We start from the raw sequence: 22,681 nt of genomic DNA, 5'->3' as shown, positions 1-22,681 counted from the left end.
ATGCTGGAGTGACTGGAGGCCACCTGGGAGCCAACAGGACGCTGGACAAGTTAAGGCAGAGGTTCTATTGGTTGCATCAGAGAACCGACACGGAACAATGGTGCCGAAGATGCGACACCTGTGCAGCCAGTCGCGGACCAAGGACCCGCAGCAGGGGAGCCATGCAGCAGTACAACGTGGGAGCTCCTTTTGAGAGGATAGCCATTGATGTTGCTGGACCGTTCCCGGTCACGGATCGCGGGAACCGCTACCTGCTAGTCGCCATGGATTACTTCACAAAATGGCCAGAGGTGTACGCGATTCCCAACCAAGAGGCTTCGACGGTGGCCGACGCGCTGCTTGACAACTTTATCTGCCGATTCGGGGTGCCCCGGGAATTGCATAGCGATCAGGGACGCAACTTCGAATCCAACCTGATGGGAGAATTGTTCGAGCGTCTGGGGGTGCATAAAACCAGGACCACTCCCCTCCACCCACAGTCCGATGGTATGGTGGAACGCTATATCAAAACCTTGGAAGAGCATCTGCGGAAGGTGGTGTCCAACCATCAACGAGACTGGGATGCCAGAGTCCCACTGTTCCTCTTGGCCTACAGAGCTTCGGTCCACGATACAACAGGGATGACACCGGCAAACATGGTCTTCGGGAGAGAGCTGCGCCTGCCCTGTGATCTGCTGTTTGGCACGCCACCCAGCGCCGACCAGCCAGCAACTGACTATGTGGCAGAACTCACCGAGAAGTTGAATGGAGTTCACCAACTGGCCAGAGAGCACCTCAAGATGGCCAGCGACAGGATGAAGGTGCGCTACGACAGATTAGCCAACTCTGCAGGATTCCAGGAGGGCGACCTAGTGTGGCTGTATCGACCTACCAGGACCAAAGGGAAATCACCAAAGCTGCAGCGTGCCTGGGATGGACCATACCGCGTGGTGACCCGGATCAACGACGTGGTGTACCGCATCCAGCGACAACCTCGAGGGAAGATGATGGTGGTGCATCTGGACCGATTAGCAGCCTACCAAGGGACTGCCCGGGACGAGCAGCCCTAAGGAGGGAGCAATGTGACAGCGACGTGAGATTCGAACTCACGACCAGCGTCCCGCAAGAGAGAAGATCGCGCGGAGCACTTGGGATGGCGCGCGGCGGAGAGGGGAAAAGGGCCAACGCGGCGAGAGAGTGGAGCGGGAGTGCGCGCGCATCTGGTGCTGGTAGAGAGGAGAGGGCTCGGGATTTTTCTGGAGTGCCATCTCTAGAGACGCGTGGAGCCTTCGAGGCTACGTCGCTGTTGCTATAAATTACGGACGCGAAGGAACGACAGCAGTTTTTCCAGTTTCAGAGTTTTCAGTTATTCAGTCAGTGAGAAAGCCAGAGCAAGCAAGCCAGCCGGAGTTCGACTCGAGTGTGCGTCCGCATCTGCGTCAGCATCCGAAGGCCTGAGTTCGAGTGCAGTGGACCGCAGTTGGAGGGACCTGAGTTCGAGTGCAGTGGACCGCAGTTGGAGGGACCCGAGGTCGAGTACAGTGAACTGTCTCTGAAGGTCTGTGGTTCGAGATACCGTGAACTCGAGTGACTGAGATAGAAGAACTGTGAACTGAGAACTGGTAGTTCTGATTTGTAAATAGTGCTTTGTAAATATTAGTTAAGATTAACAGTTCATTGTTGTGCGTAATAGTCCAAGTCAATTGTCATTGTCGTCGGTGGAGTGCTATAACGAATACTGTGTGAGTGAAGATCCAATTGTTGACGAGAGCGTTTAAGGTGAATTGTAGAAAGGAATTATTGTTGTGACGAATAAATTACATTGTTGTAACTAATAAAATTCACAATATCGAGAATTTCATCTGCAGTCACGGGAGATAGAAATATGGTGTTTACATTTCCTGTTCCATGTAAGGTTGTTTCCTGACTACCTGTTACCTGGTTATTAGGATTGTCTGCTACATTTGCAAAAAATTTATTAAAAATTTCAGCTATTTCGAAGGAATTTTGAATTGTTTGACCATTATGTATTATTGAAAAGTCTTGATTTGAGACTTTGGTATTTTTACAAGTTTCTTTCTTTACAACTTCCCATATAGCTTTACCTCTGTTCTGTGCTTTCATAATGAATTCTCCATTGAATTTCAGTTTAGCTGCATGTATAACTTTCTTTAATATGCTGGTATATCGTTTATAATGTAATTTAAGATCTAGGCTATTTGTAATTTGGCACAATTTATATAACTCCTTTTTCCTCCTACAAGAAGTTACAATCCCCTTCGTTATCCAATTTTTTGAATTGTTGAACTGCTTATTTGTAAGTGTACATTTTTTTAGTGGAAAAGCAACATCAAAATAATGAGTTATTGAATTTATAAATTCGTTTGTTTTCGCATCCACATCTGTTAAGTTGGTTACTTCAATCCAATTTTCTTTGCTTAGCAAACGTTTAAAATATTCAACATTTTCATCATTAAAAGATCTTTTATACCTAATTGGCTTAATGCTATTTGGTTTAGGGTTTTCAAATGCATAAATATTTAAGAATATAGCATTGTGGTCTGCGATACCCATATCAATATTTCCTACTGAGAATGGATAAGAATCATGGTCAATAATTATTTGGTCTAGGCATGTTTTAGAATTAGAGGCTATTCTAGTTGGAGTGTCTATTGTTTCTATCAGATTATATGATCGAATTAGCGATCTGAATTCTGTTATGGTAGCATCACTATTTAAAAAATCTATGTTGAAGTCACCGCACAAAATTAATTGTTTCTTTTTGCTTTTTAGGTGATTTAAAAGAAGTTCAAACTTTTCTAAAAAGGTTTTTATACAGCCATCTGGGGACCTATAGACACACACTACAGTTAAATTATAATCCTGACCGCTAATTTCAGTCACAGCATGTTCGAATACTTTGTCTTGGTTTAGATAATACGTATTCTTTTTTTCTATATGTGATAAATGTTGTCTCACAAAAATAGCTGTTCCTCCATTTTTGTAAGTGTCCCGACAGAAGTAACTTGAAAGGTTGAAATCTGGAATATGACAGTATGTTATTTCCTTTGTGTTTAGCCAGTGCTCTGTACAGCATAAGATATCTAACTTCTTTAAATCATGGTTTATGATTATTTCTAATTGATACAGCTTATTTCTAATGCACTGAAAATTTTGATGCATTAATGTGACAGAGGCCATTTTGTTAGCATTATAAGAAGTCTTTTTATCAGCAAAACACTAGTGCGTAAAAAAGTAAGTACTGGTAATCATTTTAGGCACTGCTATTCATTTTAAGCATTGTCAAAGAAAATGTAATATTCAATGTACACACCTCAATCAGTAAGAAATTAATGCATTACCTCGACCATTCATAACCTAAATATTACACACAACACAAATAAGCAACAAATTTAACATTCATATCTAGGCTACATTTTAGCCCTTATCATTCTGAATTTACATGTACAGTGCAAACGAAACGTCCCTCCACAGCTCTATTAGTTCTAGTAACCCTACAATACAACCCTGTAGAAAGTTGGCACTCCCCCATTCATTCCGGTTTGACAACCTCACACCCTCAGTCCATCATATGCTTAGCAGCCAGTACTATCACTTGAATTCTCTGCCTAGTGGATTCTCGGCTACACAAGCACTGCAGAGAGACTTCTCGATCGCACTGTAGTACTCATTGTAACAAGATTGATGATTCAACTGTTTCTAACAGCTTTGTTGATTATATGGCCGGTTTAGATGGCCATGAAATCGTGAATATGAATAAATCAGGCTGCCATTTCATGGATATTTGCTTCTTAATGGTTCTGGGTATAGACGGCCATGACATTGTGATCTTATAACTCTCCAACTTGAAATATTTATTTAATGTAAATTTGCGCTATTGTAGAAAAAAAAAACATTGTATGACACACATTCCTGAAGTTAACTTTTTGACTCCCGTGTGTTTGTGAAATTCAGCTTCGTCTTGTTTCACAAACTTTACACTCGTGGCAAAAAGAGAACCTTTACTAACTTGTCTCATAAAAAGGTATTATGACTGTGTTATCAGTGCAATAAAATAATAATTAATGTATTAATTAATTGAATTGGATATTTCTCGAAACCCAAATGTCAAGAATTTGTCCTCTGATATTTTATTTCTACAAGCACATCTACGGAATTAGAGATTATTCTCTTACACAATGTATTTAAGTTTGTTGAACAAATAGATCACAGGTTCCATGTGGGCGACTTCAAAAGCCACAAATCACGACTTGTACTGTAAAGACAAAAACATTTCAAATGAAGAATTTTGGCCTGGAATGATTGGCGATGTTGTAATATTTAATATTTATTTATTTACTCTGGTTGAGTTAAGGCCATCAGGCTGGTGTTATGCTATATAATTATATACATAATCTCTATTTTAATTATGTAAAAAATTATGATGAGTATTACAATAACTTATTTCTTTGAAATTGGTTCACTAGTCGTGATCTTCTAAGTACTGACTGCATACTGTACTCTAGCATTTGAATCAAGTAGAGGGACTTCCATTATCTGATCAGTGAACTTGTTATAAAATTTTCAAGAATGCTTTTTACTTGAAGATAGTGTTTGATTAATGCATCACAAATCAAAATTCGTTGTTGAAAATTATATTCCATATTCACTGTATTACATAATACAGTTATACACCTACACATTAACCCATTAATGCCCGTAATTCCCTGTGTGAGATTTTGGAGTCACATTTCTGTTATGTGATCCTGGAAGAACCCTAATCACTATAATTTCATTTCATTCATGTACCTACAACCAAAAGGTCCATTTTAGGCTGGCAGCTGGCAACTTTAGTTGCCACTGGGCACTTGCGTGTCTGATATTTCTTATTGTGAAATAAATGCATCTTACTTCACTAAAAAGCTTTTGCTTTATTTAGCACTTACAAATTTACACACTCTACATAACTTTAGACTATTACTTTACTCTGTCCATAACTTTGTGTCAGATATAAGGGAAAAGTCGATTTTATTCAATACCAAATAGTCCTTATGCATCATGAAATGTTCTGAAACACGAATCAGGATGAAGCGCAGCATCACTCTTATTGCAAACGAATTTTGTACAAGAACCACATACACGACATCTTCGACACTTGGATAGACCTTTCTCGACTATATGGCCTTTATCATCCTTAAACACTTCATCCAGCACTGCAATGATAAGGAGCGACGAATTCCTAGCGAGTTTGTTGTATAACCATATGACTTCAGGAGATGAATGACGCATTGATGTTTGTATTCAAGAAGAGAGACGTCATTCCCAAATCTACGATACAGAAGCCATCCTTGAACACATGTTAGTTCTTAGTATGGATGCTGTAATGTAAGTAGCTATAAACTGATCACCAATATCAACACCACCCATGTTGTTATTATACTGCGCTACAGGTCCTGGAACGTTGACAGAAATTTTCTTCCTATCAGCTCTGGAATATCTGCTTGACTTTCTCATGGGATCAACAGGATGATAGTTTGTGAGAACTGTAACGACACTGTTGATATTCCATCGGACTACCAGCAAATCGTTGCAAGTAGAGGATGCCATTTTACCTCGGGATACTTTCTTCCAGCTTTTTTTTTTATCAGGCAGATTCATTGAATCAGTGATTCTGTTTTCCCGTAGAGTTCCAGTGGCTCCGAACCTTCTGTTAGTAAGTCCTTGCATCAGTCCAACAGTTGTGAAGAGAAGATCGAAGTAGAGCTATATTCCTTGTGGTAACTGCACATAAGCAACCATTCCCAAAGGAACATTACTTCCTTGGCCAAGACCTGTTTCAGGAAGGCGAGTTGAACTTCCACAACATGGTTCAGCATGAAAGATAAATCCAGATGGATCAGCAGCAACCCACAATTCGAATCTGAAGCACACAGGCATTTCCCTTATGAATTGACGTCCATAGTATGGAATCATACTTTCATCAATGCTTACACATTTGTCAGGAGACATCTGTTTGAAGGAAGCGTTCAGTATATAGAAGAGTTGTCTCACTTTACAGAGAGAATCAGGACCATCTAATCCGTCATTATTGGTCAGGTGAAGGAATCTCAGTAGTTCATCAAATCGGTTGCGTCGCATAAATTCTGACATTATTGGCACATGAACATCTGGTTTGCTTCTACAGTAAGGCCTTCTTTATGGCAGTTTGTGGTACCCAGACAGAAGTAGAATACCGATTAGAGTAAGAATCTCTTCTCTTGAGGCATTCAAATTATGCATAAAATGCTGAGCCACATATCTATTGGTTTCCATAACTATAAGCTCAAAGAATTCTGTAGAGAAAAAGGTTCTGAGAGCATCTAAAGGAGATTTTACTGTTTCTCTAAGTAGATCTTAGTTAGCAATGGTAAAATTTTGAAGAATATGTAAAATGAATAAACAAGTGCCCACTGGCAACTAAAGTTGCCATACAAATTCAAACCACTCTAATGAAATTGTGATAAGTTGTAAATTAAAACCTGTTAGTATAATAAAATTGCACATATTCTTATTAGATTTTATGTAATTGAAATTGTTGTGCAGCAATTTTTAGATATAATTTTACTTCCATTATTGAAGGAATGTGTAGCAGTCCAGAATTTAGTGTGTGCATTACTTATTAATTTCTTCTGTACTGATGACGTAACGAACGGATGCGATAAAACTCAACTCGAACTAGAGGAGGATAGTTGAATCTTTACACCAATTGTTGTGAACAATGAACAAATTTAAAACTGACCAATCAATAAAGCTTTAATGCCTTGGCAACTTTAGTTGCCACTGGGATATAATGGGTTAATAATATATTATTGCAAATCAAATAATCTTAACATCTGACATCTGCCAATGCTGTAGTCAAAAGATAGAGGGATATCTCAGAAATTGTCCCATGGAGCTTTTATATGAGTTTCATACAGTCCAATTCTCTATAAATATTATGCAAGGTGTGAGCTGAAACAGATGGTTATTATTATATACATACAAATTTACTATTAATCGTGAGTGATGATAAATAGTTACAGGAAGCTCACTACTAAAAGAAGATAACAGCAAGAGGTAGCAGGCATAACATAAACAAAGAAGAAACTTCTTCTCAGTGTATAGACAGTAACGTAACTTGATGCTGAAAAATTTTATTAAAATGAGAGCAACCAAAACATCTGTGTACATACCTCATCTGCAGGGTCATAATACTGTTCAAGATAAGGATGTGCTAATGCATCCTCAACTCCAATCCTGTTATGTGGGTTGAATGTTAACATTTTATCCAACAAATCAAGTGCTTTCGAGTCTGCATTTGGGAACATTTTAGTCCAAGGAACTTTGGGCTTAAATGGCAATGATTGTAGGTAACTTCGTGCTTTCTCGTTGATAATACATTCCAGATCCTCTGGAGTGGGGGATCCGAGAACTCCAAGAATATGATTAAGTTGGTCTAAGTAATGTTTTCCGGGAAATATTGGTCGATTTGATAGCATTTCTGCTAAAATACAGCCCACTGACCAGATGTCTATGGATTTTGTATAGCCCTGTAAAAAATAAAACGATTAATCACGTTTCGTACCAGATATGAAGAACCAAAATTAAATGAGAGTTATAAAAGGAGGAATATACTGTCGTGAAATATTTCCTTCACTTAAAAATAATTTGAACATAAAATTAGAAGTCAATATTCCTGTTCTTCGATATTTCCTTTGAGTAGTTATGATTCGTTATTCAAAATAAGTTATTACTGTACTTAAATTAGAAAACTGTAAGTAGTTTGATGGATATTTACTCATCTCTATAACATAACATTTTTATTACATAGTCCAAATCTGACAGTTTAGATGAATATCCCATCAATAATTTCCGACATTATTCATAAATGAACTCTTAAAAGTCAATGTTAAAAACATGATCTCTACAAGCTTCAGCATAATTATGGCCTATCATTTGTTTCATCTCTACATTGATTTGGCCTGATCATGTTTTCGAATCTTCGGCACAGAAAATGTTAAAACCAAATCGAACTTTATATGAAGAAATTGCAGTTTCGCAAATTTTCATTAAAGCCATTTTGTCTATTCTTTTTAACACTAACAACACTTTTCATCACTATCAACTTTCTTCTCATTATCACCATTATCTTCATCGCATAATGCTAAAAAGGGGAATGAAAGTAAATCAATTATTGAAATAATATATGTAAGAGATAACAGTACATTCGAGAATGATAAAAGTTAAACATTCAATGCAATATGTATACTACACAGTATTGAAGAACCCAAATTAACATGTTAAGCAATAATGCATTGTGAATATAAATTTAGCTTCAGTTAAGCATGAAGCATTATTGCTAAATGTAGCCTACAGTATCTATTGGGTTATTTTACAACGCTGTATCAACAACTGAGTTTATTTAGCATCTGAATGAAATGAAGGTGATAATGCTGACGGAATGAGTCCAGGGTTCAGCACCGAAAGTTACCCAGCATTTGCTCGTATTGGGTTGAAGGAAAACCCCGGAAAAAACCTCAACCACGTAACTTGCCCCAACTGGGATTCGAACCCGGGCCACCTGGTTTCCCGGCGAGACGCCTATCTATCAGTAACGACCAGTCCGCGAAATGTGACAGCATTGTTATCTTTCCTCACGCATATTCTATCTTTTGTTTTACAATCACAACTGTAATAAGACATTTCTCACGAAGTCAAGGGTTAGCAACATACCTGAACAACCTTAACACAAAACTCCATCTGATTGTTCAGCAATAAATTTTCAGTCGAAACGAGGCCTAATACTCACTCTGACATCAAAACCAGGTTTTATGCAACGATGTCATCTGATTCAAACCATACTGATTTTCTATTAGTCGTAGTGTACAAGACATCACACTCGACAATAAACAGTGCAGTACATATGCTGCAGAAGCATTTTTTGCCGCACATTATGGGTATATGTGAACTAGGTCCAAATACAGATGGAGAAGCAAGGCATGGCATGTGGGCTAAGTGAGAGGGGAAAGAGAGGGAGATCACAAGTGAAGTTCGTTTCGGTTTGGTTAATATTTGACGAATCTACCGATGAAAGTTCAGCTCAGAATAAAATCTTATCTTCCCCTCTATATCCACTAGTGCTACAGCCAGGGTGTAGCCACCGGCGTGGCTCAGTCGGTTAAGGCGCTTGCCTGCCGGTCTAAAGTTGCGTTCAGGCGCGGGTTCGATCCCCACTTGGGCTGATTACCTGGTTGGGTTTTTTCCGAGGTTTTCCCCAACCGTAATGTGAATGCAAGGTAATCTATGGCGAATCCTCGGCCTCATCTCGCCAAATATCATCTCGCTATCACCAATCTCATCGACGCTAAATAACCTAGTAGTTGATACAGCGTCGTTAAATAACCAACTAAAAAAAAAAAGCCAGGGTGCGTGATAAGGTCCTAAGACAGGTCTTGCCTCCTCTATTATACAATTAAGATGTCTTATTTTTCATTTCTTTTGTTAAGATATCTCTTAGCAATTCAGTCAACCTTTCAAAATAGTAATTAGGAAATGGAAGAAATTCCTACAGTAAACTGACAAAAACTCTTCTGGGATCGAAACTCGACGATGCAGTTCAGATAATAAGTATCTGCATCTTATTGACGAAGGGGAAAAAAGAAAAAAAAAAAACATTTCTTATTAATAACAAACCTTACACCTACGTTCGTTTATTATAGGTTAAAAGTCAAGATATTCTTCCTTAAAAAAATATACAGTGTGTCCACCATGAACCTGACACATTTCATTTGGCTGCCAAAAATCAATGAATGGAAATAAGTTGGTAACATGCATTGCAATATGTAGAGAAACTGTGGAAATTTCGTTGGCTATTTTTATAAACCTGCGCGAGAGGTTGTATGTGGCGCTGCGGTAGCTTAAGTCAAAATTCCGACAGCGCAAGAGCGATCACAAGTGATCTGGTGGTATGCTGAAACAAATTCGGTGATTGAAGTGCAACGCAACTTTCGGCGCGTGTTCCAGAAGGACCCACCATCACGGAACACCATTAAGACATGGAAACAGCACTTTTTGGCAACGGGAAGTGTGGTGAAATTGCATGGTGGCGGTAATGTCAGTTCGACAAGCGGGACGAGAACTGCAGATGCCAAAGTCCACGGTACATAAGATACTGCATCGCTCTCTTGGGTTTCATGCATACAAACTTCAGTTTGTTCATGAACTGAAACCAGATGACGATAATAAGAGGCAGGCATTTGCTATCGACATGTTACAGCACATTGATGAAGACCCAGCATTTTTAACTCGCATTGCTTTTTCTGATGAGGCCACTTTTCATTTATCGGGCAAAGTCAACACACACAATGCGCGTATTTGGGGGTCAGAAAACCCACGCTGCATTGTGGAACACATTCGTGACAGCCCGAAATTAAATGTGTGGTGCGGATTGATGCACAATTTGATCATCGGCCCCTTTTCCTTTGCAGTACAAACAGTTACGCGCAATACCTACCTCGACATGTTGGATCAATTTGTTGTGCCTCAGTTAATGCATTTGCAGCCGAACGTCATCTTTCAACAGGACGGCGCTCCCCCACATTGGAGCCTGATCGTTCGAGAATTTCTCGACACACAATTTCCCGGTCGCTGGATTGGGCGTGATGGACCGACAAGATGGCCACATCGATCACCGGATATTACCCCTCTAGACTTTTTCTTGTGGGGATATGTCAAGAACAAAGTGTATACAGGCCACAAAATTCGTGATCTTCAACAGCTACGCGGACGCATAAGAGATGCCGTCAATTCCGTTACGCCCGAGATGCTTCAGAAGACCTGGCAGGAAATTGAATTCAGGCTAGATGTTCTTCGTGCAACGAGAGGATCTCATGTTGAGGTGTACTGATTTGTTTAATAAAACTTGGTGAGTTACTCTTGATATTGCATGCATTCTTTTCTTTTTACCCCAAGCAGTATGAATTATACAGCAATTACAAATATGTCAGGTTCATGGTGGGCACCCTGTATAATCCCTGACAAAGTGCTGCAAGGAATACACAGAAATTCGAACAAGATGAAAAGTCATAAGTTCAGTCCATTATTGCTATACTTCCTTGAGAGTGTGAAGAGACATTTATTGACTGCTGAGTGCTGGGATTCTCTTTGAGAGAGAAGAAAAAAAACGCCAGCTGTGTTGAATTTTTAGAAGGTAAGGGTTGCTTTTGTTTCCCTTTAAAATATGTGATTGAAGTATATAAAAGATTTGCAAGAATTTAAGAATGATTTATTAAAGTACTAGCCATACCCACGCGCTTCGCTGCACGTCTTGTTTTAAATAAATATCATTGACTTAAATCTATTATATTTCCAAACACAGCTTTGTTATTATTAGCAAATACACCTAATTAGTTTATTATAAGTTATAAGTCGTTTACTCCTGAATTATTTTCAAATGTATGTTTAGAAGTATGAATGTAATTGTTATTACCATGCAATTAATTCTACTTTTAAGCTTGGTATTACGTTAGACCTAACAGTGTCTGGAACAGAATATATTTGTAAGAATTGAGAGTTATTCTCTCAGCTGGAAGAATAGCACCACTTGGAATAATGTGTTGCACTGTCTTATATTATTTAAAACGTGTGTTGATAACGGATGTTCTACTGTAAGTACGTTTTTAAATGATTGTGGGTGCTCTTGAGTCTCAGGAAGAACATTTCCAGCAGCACAACATAATACGTTTTGTCCATTACCCCATTTTTGCGTTTTATTTTATCTGTTTTACCTATATGAATATCATTAAAATGAACATAATCGATATTTAGATCGTAATGGAATGCTAACACACGTATTAACATGAGTATTAACTCTCGATTAAGCTGTCTAGTTCTATCAGTACGCTCTCGTTGTTTGTTAATTTTCTGAGAACATTCAGCGCTGTTTTCTCTTTTTCGATCCTGGTACATTCGAACTTTCTTATTGACATGCCAATCAAACCGTTCGATCCTACAGACGTGGACAAATTATTAGAATAAAAAACTTTTTCTTGGAAACGTAATATAATTCGTCATATCAACTATCAGTATAATTCACAGAGTCTCTATTGTTGTAAATATGATTGTTTACATCTTCTGGTATATTTTTCCAGTGGTTAAGTATATTTTTTTCTGGCTATGTCGGTGCTATTGGTGTTTTAATTATATACTGCAGAAGATATTCTCCCATGGCCTGCAAGAAGACCGGACATGAACGAAATTGAAAATCTGTGATCTATACTAAAGAAGGAAGTGAATAAATAGAGGCTTACAACAAAACATGGACTCATTTAAGCACTGTCTTAAATCTGGCTAAATGATACTGATATTCAAAGAAAGTATCATACTTTGGTTTCCAGCGTCCCTGACAAAATCAACGTGTTAATAAAGAGTAAGGGAATGTTCACAAAATATTAATAACCACAATACTCAATTTTCTCTTCATTATATCTGTGCAAAATACATTTATGTTCATTATTTCTACCGATAAATACAGCTTCGTTGCACTTATAATTAATTTAGTCTAATAATTTGTCCACGTCTGTAGTTTCTCTTGTTCGAACCACTGAAATGTTTGCATAGTTATTTCAAAAACGAGTCTTCCATTCTTCCTCACTCTTATTAAGTCTCTGCCTTTAGGCAGAAGTGTTTCGGTGTAACTGAAGCCTTTGTTTTGGCATTTTCAAGGTCAGCACAGGCCTGCCTGCCTAATGTTAATGTATAAAATCTTTTCTCACAGAACACTACCCGAAATTATTAATGTCCAACTTATACTTATCCATTATATGAACGAAACACAAATCGAATTCAAAACGCCACATGCACTACTGCTCCTCTAGCAGGCAGTGGAGTCAGAGTGCTGTCTGCCATGATTCTCGGTACAGCAAGGTACAATTGCGTAGTGTTATCTCCAGAGCGTTTCTTTACATAATATAGGTCGACCAGCACGAAGGCCTAGCAACCCGTGGCAAACCATCTCCCGAATGCTTGACAGTCCATTTCAGTAAATCTGGTAAGAGTGGCTGTGTTCACATTAGATTGCGTGTTATTCTTCTGATTATGTTACTGATGTGTTTAGATTAGCTCGTTCACATAGCACCACAGAAATTTAAAATTTACATTAGAGCAAAGGATTTTCATGGTAGAGACTTATCGGGCAAGAGTGACTGCAGAAAGGTAAAAGATGATTTGCAAGAAGATTTTCTAATGTTACTGTTCCACATGTCAACACTATACGCAACCTCATTAAACATTTACAGAAACTGGGTCAGTATTGAATAAAAGTAGCAAAAACTACGTTGTGCACTGACTGAGGAAAAACTGGATGAAATATGAAAAAGATTGGAACACACCTCATAAAAATATTATCTCCGTCATCTCGCGCAAAAAACTGGTATGTCTAAAACCACTGCATATGAAACCATGAAAATTTTTAAATCCTTAAAAGATATCAGAGATCTGTTGCAGCAGAAGGTCATCACTTCCAACACCTCTTATATTCAAGGCAAGTTCAGATAATAATAACACTGCCGAGCGTACAAGAGATGGTTTGCCGCGTGTTGCATGGCTTTCGTGCCGGTCGCACATTGCCCAGTCGATCTACATTATGTAAGCAAATGTTCTCTAATATATAGAACCTACAAAATGGGACACATTATTTATTAATGTCCAACCTATATAACAAAATAAGGTGAAACTTCGATATCCTATCACACCACAACGTACTTAAATCAATGAAAATAATCTCAGAATTATAACACACAACTATACAGACACGATGTGATCACTGAGAAGATTATATACTTAATAGGTAACAGTTCTGTATAGTGCACAACACTTCATACCAGTATTGATTATTTAGCAAAGCAACATCTTTAGCACGATTTGTGGTTTGTAGGCCCCAAATCTCTAACTCCACCCCTCTGAGCGAGAGATCTTATATACTCGGTCTGTTATGGCCTAATTTTATGAGTAAAAACAATTGACAATAAGTATCTCCGTCATAACGTCATACAATACCAGATGGAACTATGAAGTAAATGCATAATTAAAATAAGACCATTTGGCCCAGGGAGCATCCATTTTTGGTGCAAGAATAAATAGTTCTAAATTAGTCTTGAATATATTCCTTAACAAACCACTCCAAACCAATATGAATATAGCGTGGATTGTGTATGAAGGTAATTTGTTGTATTGACCTCATTGCGCATCTTTGTTTACGTAAATAAAAAGACATTAAAGTTACCATGGTACATAAATATTATTTTAAAAACCACAGGAAACAAATGTGGGTGCATGATGAGCAAAAGAACGTAATTTCATTGGAGTTTGTAAAATGACTCGGATAATCTAGAAAATTAACAGCTCCAATAAGCTTCAAAGTTACTAATTTTTACTCAATTTATTTTTATTTTTGGTCCAGGTGAAATAGGCCTACTTGCCTTTTACGACAACATTCGTAAAAATACGATTATATTCTATGGACCAAATAAAGTTTAAATATACATTACCGTAGCTCGCCTAAATATGTAATTAAGCAATAAAAATATGTACCGTTGTCTTACTGAATAATTAATACTTAATATGTATGTGTCGCGTGTACAATATATCCGTATTTGTAAAATTATTCCATTCCTGACTGTCATTGGTTCATAAATAAACGCAACGTAAATCAGACATAAAATTTTATTACCTTCTAATAGCATTGAATTTAACTACATATCGCTCATTGATCAAAGCAACTTTTGTTATGTAACATTTTTCATGAAAATCAATAAGGGAGATATTTCGATTTATTTAATTCAGGCCTCTTTATAACCATGTTTTAAATAAAGTATTTTGAATGTCATACAGCCTAAAATCTAAGTTAGAACGAACTTAATTCATATTCCAATTTCCATATAAATCGGTTCAGCCATTATCGCGTAAAAAGGTAACAAACGTCCATACATACATACATACATACATACATACATACATACATACATACATACATACATACATACAAAAAAAAATGCGACTTTTGGTCTCAGGATAGTTAATTAAACACGTTAACACCAATTATTTTTAGAAAATCGAAAATTACCAGAAAAATTTCGGTTACAGATTTATTATTAGCATAGATTTGACTGCAGGAAACAATTACAACACACATCTTTTGCAAAATTCAGAAATGAAAACCAAAGAGAATTCTGCTCGTAAGAATTTCACCAATAACAGGAATCGAACTCAGCAATTCATGTCAATATTCGGAAAAATAGAAACAATGTGACAACACTGAAGGACGAAGAGTCATTCATTTCATATGTGGCCTGCAGTAATTAGTATTTACAGTTCACAGCAGAAGGAAATGGTCTGATCTTTTTTTATTCCGAAAATTTCGGATGTTATAACATGTTCACGAGTTTACATGTATTGTATGTTTACAAGCGAAGAAGTTCAATAATTCCAAATAAATTTAAACTACTTTTCGGAAAATAAAAGTCATACATTTTTTCTTACCTTAGAATTCAACATTATTTCTGGAGCTCGATACCATCTAGTGGCTACATATTCTGTAAGGAAACCTGTGTGATCATGATCAGGATCTGCAACTCTTGCCAAACCAAAATCACAGATCTGAAACATAATAGAAGTATAATCTCAACAACAGCTATAAACACAAGATGTTAATGGCCTGTGCATTAAATTGTTGTATTTAAGGCTATCTTTGATCATTTTTCATTTTTCACATCCAATTAGTAATCAATATACCTTTCCTCCTGCCTTATTTAATTAGTTAAACTTTTAATTGGTCCTAGAGAGTAGGTTTACCTAACACAACATTTGTTATACATTTTGCTTTTAATTAACATTTGGATAATAGAAATTTCTACAAAGCACCAATTAACAACCTTCCATTGTTTTAATAGACTACGCATCTCAGAAATTTAACATTTTCCTTATGCTAGTTTACAAAGCCTGTATACATGTTACTCATCTATATAAAGTCAAACCCATATCATTCACCAATCACATTCAAGTGTACAAACATTCTTTTACTGTGGTCAGAAAACAGTACCGTATCCATATTTCACATTCGTACACAACTAGATCCCAGAGCTTTATGTGAAGGTCTTTTTTTTTTCTGAGTAGATAAAATGAAAAATACAATTAAAGTTGTTTCATGATAACCTATCCAAAAACAAAGTCTCATAAAACAAAAATACGCCTTCTTCAAAGTTTGCACACGTTTTTCAATATTCACAAAATAAGAAGCTAAAATAGCATATTTTATCAGGTCATCACATATCAAATAAACACTGTGAGTACATCTTGTAACTTTCTAGTGCACTGACTACCGTATACAGTATTTAGTCCATTATTAAGAATGTAAATTGTGATCACTACTGTGAATGTTTAAGCAGTCCAGAATTTACCCTACCAGTCTTTCTTCAGATAGAACTGAGTAAAGGTGAAAATAAAGTACATTATTGTGAAAGTGCAATATGTAAATAGCAAGTGCAAAAATATCTTTCTTGAATCGATAAATGTAAGATTTCTCATATGTAATAGCGGTTGGGAAAATTATTTTCTGTGAAACTTATAACAAGAAGGTTAGTGCATTTTATTCCATGCTTTTTTGTAATAATTCTGTAAAGGCCTACATTCAGAAAGTTGTTGTTTTCTAATGCCAGACGTTTGACAATAAAGTCATTTGACCTCTTGCACTCCAATATTTTTCAAAGATATTATCATGACTAGCCACTGAAGCACAGATTTTGAGATGTTCCGAATCCATTTCTTGGTTTGAGTTGCACAATGGGCAGTTAGGGGACTGATATATTCCAATTCTATGCAGGTGTTTGGCCAAACAATCATGGCCTGTTGCCAATCTAAATGCAGCTACAGACGATTTTCGTGGTAAATCGGGAATTAACTGTGGATTATGATGCAGAGAGTTCCATTTTTTCCCTTGGGATTGAGTTATCAAATTTTGTTTGTCGAAGTCTAAGTATGTAGATTTAATAAATCTCTTCACAGATTTAGTAACAGGTCTGTAAGTAGCAGTGCTGCCCTTCTTTGCTAAAGCATCTGCATTCTCGTTTCCCAGGATTCCACAATGGGATGGTATCCATTGGAATACAATTCTTTTATTGAGTGATAATAATTGAGAGAGCATTTTAGTTATTTCTGCTATTTGAGATGAAGGTGTGTGTTTAGAGACGATTGATAGAATAGCTGCTTTGGAGTCTGACAATATAACTGCATTCCTAAATTTATTGATGTGGCATAGAAGATTCCTAAGACATTCATTTATTACAATGATTTCACCATCAAAACTTGTTGTTCCATACCCAAGAGATCTATAAAGTGAGAAGAGACAGCACGTAACACCTGCACCGGCACCTTGTTCTCTGGAGAACAAGGATCCGTTGGTGTATAAATGAAGCCAGTTTTGTGGAGGGTACCTAATATTAATTGTATCTAAAGACAATTGTTTCAGCATTTCAGTGTTTACTTCTGATTTCAGTATTTCTTCTGTTAAATTTAGATTATATTCCATATTTAATAGAGTTAAAGGGTTTGGTTTAATTTGTAAGTTTTCTTTTAAATTCGGGATATTGATTTTCTGTTTTAATTCTTGAACAATGGATATGAAACTTTTTTGAGTTTTCAATCTACAAAGAGAACTGTATGAATGCCAATTGTTACCTGGTAATCTGATAAGTTTTTCATATTGAATCAGTGCTTTTTCTTCTATTGTCATTTTGATGCTGTTAATATTAGTGAGGAATCTCATAGAATCTATTGGCGTTGTTTTGATTCCACCAGTAATGAGTCTGAGAGCTTGGTTTTGAACATATTCTATGTCGTTTATGAAAGGTGAAGTAATTAAAATTTCTCCGCAGTATGTCAGCACTGGCTGTATAAACATTTTGTATGTAGTGTTCAAAGTATTCCTAGAGCATCCCCATTTCTTTCCTGCTAGTCTTTTTAGAAGGGATAATCTTTTACGAGACATTCAGAAAGTATATACATATACACACATTAAGAAGTGTGATCAATCCATTATGGTAATATCTAATGGAACAAGCACTAAAATATTTACGGTGTAATTTAAACTATAATATGAACGCAGTTAATAAAAATTTCACTAGTTTCACTGGATTGGAAATTTTTACATGCACATTGAAGTGCTTTCCTTTATGGGATGGAATGAGCATTTAATTGTTCTGTTTTTATTTTAATTCTAAGAGTCTATTTCACTTTTACTAAAGTCTAATTAAGTCACTTCAAACTCCCATTTTAGACTCTTAAAACTAATTTTTAAGGACCTGAAAGTTCGCAGTCTATTGATAACTTATAATGGTAATATGATGGTAATGACAATAAAAACATGTCTCAAAGCTAGATAAAATAACTACCGGTAGTTGAAAATGAGACGATAACAGATTATATTTTTAAATATTACTAATTAGCGAACACTTTCAATATTACCTCATTTGCATACCCAAGAGTGCAATTGTTTCCATTCTTATAAAATTAAAACACAAAATATTTTTAAGTATATAATACAATCCACGTATTGTGGGCCCCTATCACCATGGCATGGTGCATCCTCAGGTTTTGGATAGAGGAGACGGCCTCCAGATATGGAGGGTAGCCGCGAATGTATTGAATAAGCAGTTGTGTACAGCCAATAAGGGGTGGTCCTCCAACTAGGGGTTAGGCGAAGGGCTAACAACCCATCACCGTAAAAAAAACAGTTTGTTACGAAACCAAAGAATAAAGCATGTATGGATGAATCCAGAAATGCATATAGAGTATTAGTTGGGAGGCCGGAGGGAATAAGATATTTGGGGAGGCCGAGACATAGATGGGAGGATAATACTAAAATGGATTTAAGAAAGGTAGGATATGATGGTAAGGACTGGCTTAATCTTGCTTAGGATAGGAATCTATGGCGGGCTTATGTGAGGGCGGCAATGAACTTCCAGGTTCCTTAAAAGCCATAAGTAAGTAAGTATACAATACAATAAAATTTTGTACAAAAAAAAAACTGCAGAAATGCGAACAGTTAATGATATCATGTGAAATAATAAAGGATACCTTTTAGAAAAATACCATATTAAAAAATTCTACGTATATTACAGTGAGATTATTCGTTCCTGAGTCAGTTTTCCCCACTATCTGTTATTAAATATGAACCTGTCGCCAGTCAGCCAGCTGCCAAGGTCAAGCTATAATAAATTGAGTGTTGGATACCAGTACATTGTTTTTTTAAGTAATGTTTCTTTACAGTGTGAAGAATTCAATAGTGTATAGGTCTAGAGTCCTTGTGAGAAGGGTATTGAAATGCCACATAACGAAATAATCGTTACAACAATAAGTGTTTCTGTAAGATACATTCGTTAAAACTGAGTGCGTTGGTAGGGCAATAAAACTGCTTCGAGGTGGATTTCCTGACAGTGGAGAAACTGCTCGAAGGATTGTGAAAAATTTGAGAGAGTAAGTAATATTACTTAAGAAGCAAAATGCAGAACTCCAGGTTTTAACAGAGCAGAAACTAGACGAAATAGACAAAGGATTAGAACACAAACCAACAAAATCATTTAAATGTCGCACAAGAGACTAGTGTGTCTAAATTGTCAACATGATATGCCACAAAAGTACTTAAATGAAAACCACATACTTAAAACAACCTCAATACATCAGCTTATTCCAATAGATAAAGGCAGTAGATTAAATTTTGTCACTGGATATTGTGATCAGTTGAAGAAGTTCATTTTCCACCATCTGCTGTAAATAAGGTACGATTTCTTAAACAGAAACCTTTGAGATATATATATATATATAAGTTGCTCTTCTATAAGACGACTATATAATTTTTACCTATATTTTTTTCTCGCTCTCATTGTATTTTAGGAAGGTCCAAAGATAAAAGAAAAAAGAACTTCTAGATGCATAACTTTAAAGTACTTTTTTTTTTTTTTTAATGTTCTATCTGTGATTTGAAAAGCATTAAATAAGTATAATGTTACAGAACAATTACCATTTGTTTACCCATTGTATATACTTAATATTGCCAAAAATGCCTGGTTTAAACCACGACAATAAGAATATGGAACTTTAGTTTATTCTGCAGCTCATGGGTTTCCTTTTTGTTGCTCCACTTTCAAAGTTTATTGTCACCCTAACAAGGCATAACATGTTAAAGCTATGATATTAAAAATCAATTAATAATGGGACTGACACAATTTTAATTGCATAATAATTCACATTGTCTTAATCATGTTTTCTAGGCGTTATTATTAGAATGACATGTTGTCAAACCACAGTCCTCAAAACCATCTGAGATATAACCCAACATGCATGTAGGCATTTGCCCTTTGATCACATTCATGCTTCAACAGACACGATCAATCAGACTGGCACATAAGAACTTTATACCAACACTCGTTTATGCACAAGACATTTGTTAAAATTCCAATTTACGCTTAAAAATTAAAACTGATATAATAAATAATGTGGTAGCATAAAAAATAATATTAGATAAGAAATTACACATTGAAAACAATTCTGTGTAATTAAAAACTGAAATAAAAAAAAAACACTTTCAGCAAAAAAAAAATATACCACTATTAAAATTAAAACGTACAAAAAGTATAATTTGTAACTACAATCCCAGTGCTCTTCATATATTAATCCACTTTGTTCACAGAAAATTGTATTACACTCATTTCATGCTGATATTGAGCGTTGTTGCGCATATCAATATACTAATTCCAACACAAAAAAGTGTTACTAATGAATTTAACATAGGTGCAGTCAACATCGCTTTCACATTTTGGTTGAACATTACTCATATAGGTAAAAGTGAGGTTTACAAAATAATTGTAAATATGTATGCATAGCATTGTCTAATCCCACTGTACAGATCTGTTCAATCACAATCAATGCAATGTAACACTACATTCTTTTTTTTTGCTGTACACAATTTTTTCGGAATAAATAACTGATGATGAAAGGGTTAGGTACTGAAAATACAGAATGAAAGAAACTAAATAATTAAATTACGAGTATTCGTCACTTCTAACCATTAGAAATAAATGTTTAGTTTGTGACAAGAATTTTTTCCCTTGTTATATTGTTCATACAAATTAAGAGATGATAAATTGATAAATAACACCCAATTGCAAAACTGTCACATTCACACATGACGAATTCACTCTCTTTCATATAATTTATATGGGAATTTAAATTTCCCAGTTTTTCTACATCTTAAATTCTTAATAAAATTTATACGTCTATGGAGACGTTCTGGAATACTATTGGCATTATATGAAAGGGACAAAGAAGTCCATTCTCGTTAGGTCTCATTTATTTCATGTACTGCTTTTTCGGCAACATGGCTGTGTAGCCTACATTTTAAGTACCAGTACCAGTAGTCTACAATTAGAAATACACGAGGAATAGATTCCAAGAGTCCACAAAGTATGGAATTCCTACAGTTACTGTAAAAGTAACTAACAGCCTCACATATATGATACTTTAATATATAACTCATTATTTCAAAATACATTATTTTATCTGTAATGATACGCTTATATAATTTGTATTCATGACTTTATAATCAAACATATAGGTTAGGTTACATTTTAATTAACTACACTCTCACACTTAAAGGTCTTTTGAGAAGAAAATAAGACAACAAGATGTGAAATATTTATGACAGAAAATTAAATGTTACGTCCTCTATGGTATCACATAACTGACATAGCTACTAACAGCCATCTTTGTGTGTTGCATTGCATTGTATAGCACTTTTAATCTCTAAACGTATTCACATTATGTACTCTCTCACTTTATTTCCACAGGCTGTAAGTGAAAGGTGGATAAGTAATAATTATCAAAATGGAAAAATAATATTCATTTACACTAACCAATGAATAAAGTCCAACAAAATGTATGACCAAAAGAAACCTATTCCTATGTGATATTGTGGAATTACTGTATATATTTCTTTTTTTTTTGCCCTGTCATGCTCCTCGATGCTGCATCTTTTTATTATTTCTTAATAATGATACTAATCTATTATTCAACCCTTGAAAATCCAAACACTATGTAAGCTTATGTGGATTACATGCAATATAGATGAACTGTCTCTTTTGTGAATTACAACCATCTTTGCTAGCAAATATACCGTATTTGAATTTTATAGAACTAAATCAATAATGAATATGAGGACATAAACAATAACTATGAACTGATATTTTAACATTTTTCTTTGTTGCATGGCAAAATCAAAATACAACTAAGAAAAATAATAAACTATTACTGTACAATATTTTACAAAGACAAATCTTTCTCGTAGTATTCCATATGACTGATTATTATTGATGACAATCTTATAATAATCATTAAAGTAGGATGGATAATTTTATTCATTAGCACTAAAAAAAAAAAAAAAAAAAAAGATATGCCTAATTCACATATCACTCAGCTATTGAAGGAATAGCTATCTAAATAGCATTCCAACCGAAATTTGTCAAACTCTCTGTACGTGGAAATAAGTACAGCAGCAATACAATCAAATCATTATCCATTCTTCTTGATGTTCACTTTACATCACGCCGAAATGGTGCCATCTGGTTGCTAAAGGTAT

The 22,681-nt window shown here is 35.8% G+C and overlaps 1 protein-coding gene across 1 annotated transcript in view; it reads right to left on the bottom strand.

Annotated features, from left to right (window-relative positions):
- Positions 1 to 22,681, bottom strand: part of rl (Mitogen-activated protein kinase rl) — a 536,876-nt gene that overhangs the window by 40,266 nt on the left and 473,929 nt on the right. Inside the window, exons 5-6 of the mRNA XM_069827948.1 lie at positions 15,535 to 15,651; positions 7,191 to 7,547 (exon numbers count right to left, since the gene is read on the bottom strand). Of these exons, the coding sequence (XP_069684049.1) occupies positions 7,191 to 7,547; positions 15,535 to 15,651 (474 nt within the window). The remainder of the gene's footprint in view (positions 1 to 7,190; positions 7,548 to 15,534; positions 15,652 to 22,681) is intronic.

This window comes from Periplaneta americana, chromosome 1 (genome assembly GCF_040183065.1).
Source record: "Periplaneta americana isolate PAMFEO1 chromosome 1, P.americana_PAMFEO1_priV1, whole genome shotgun sequence".
Taxonomy (NCBI): domain Eukaryota; kingdom Metazoa; phylum Arthropoda; class Insecta; order Blattodea; family Blattidae; genus Periplaneta; species Periplaneta americana.
This window is presented reverse-complemented; position numbering and strand designations above follow the sequence as displayed.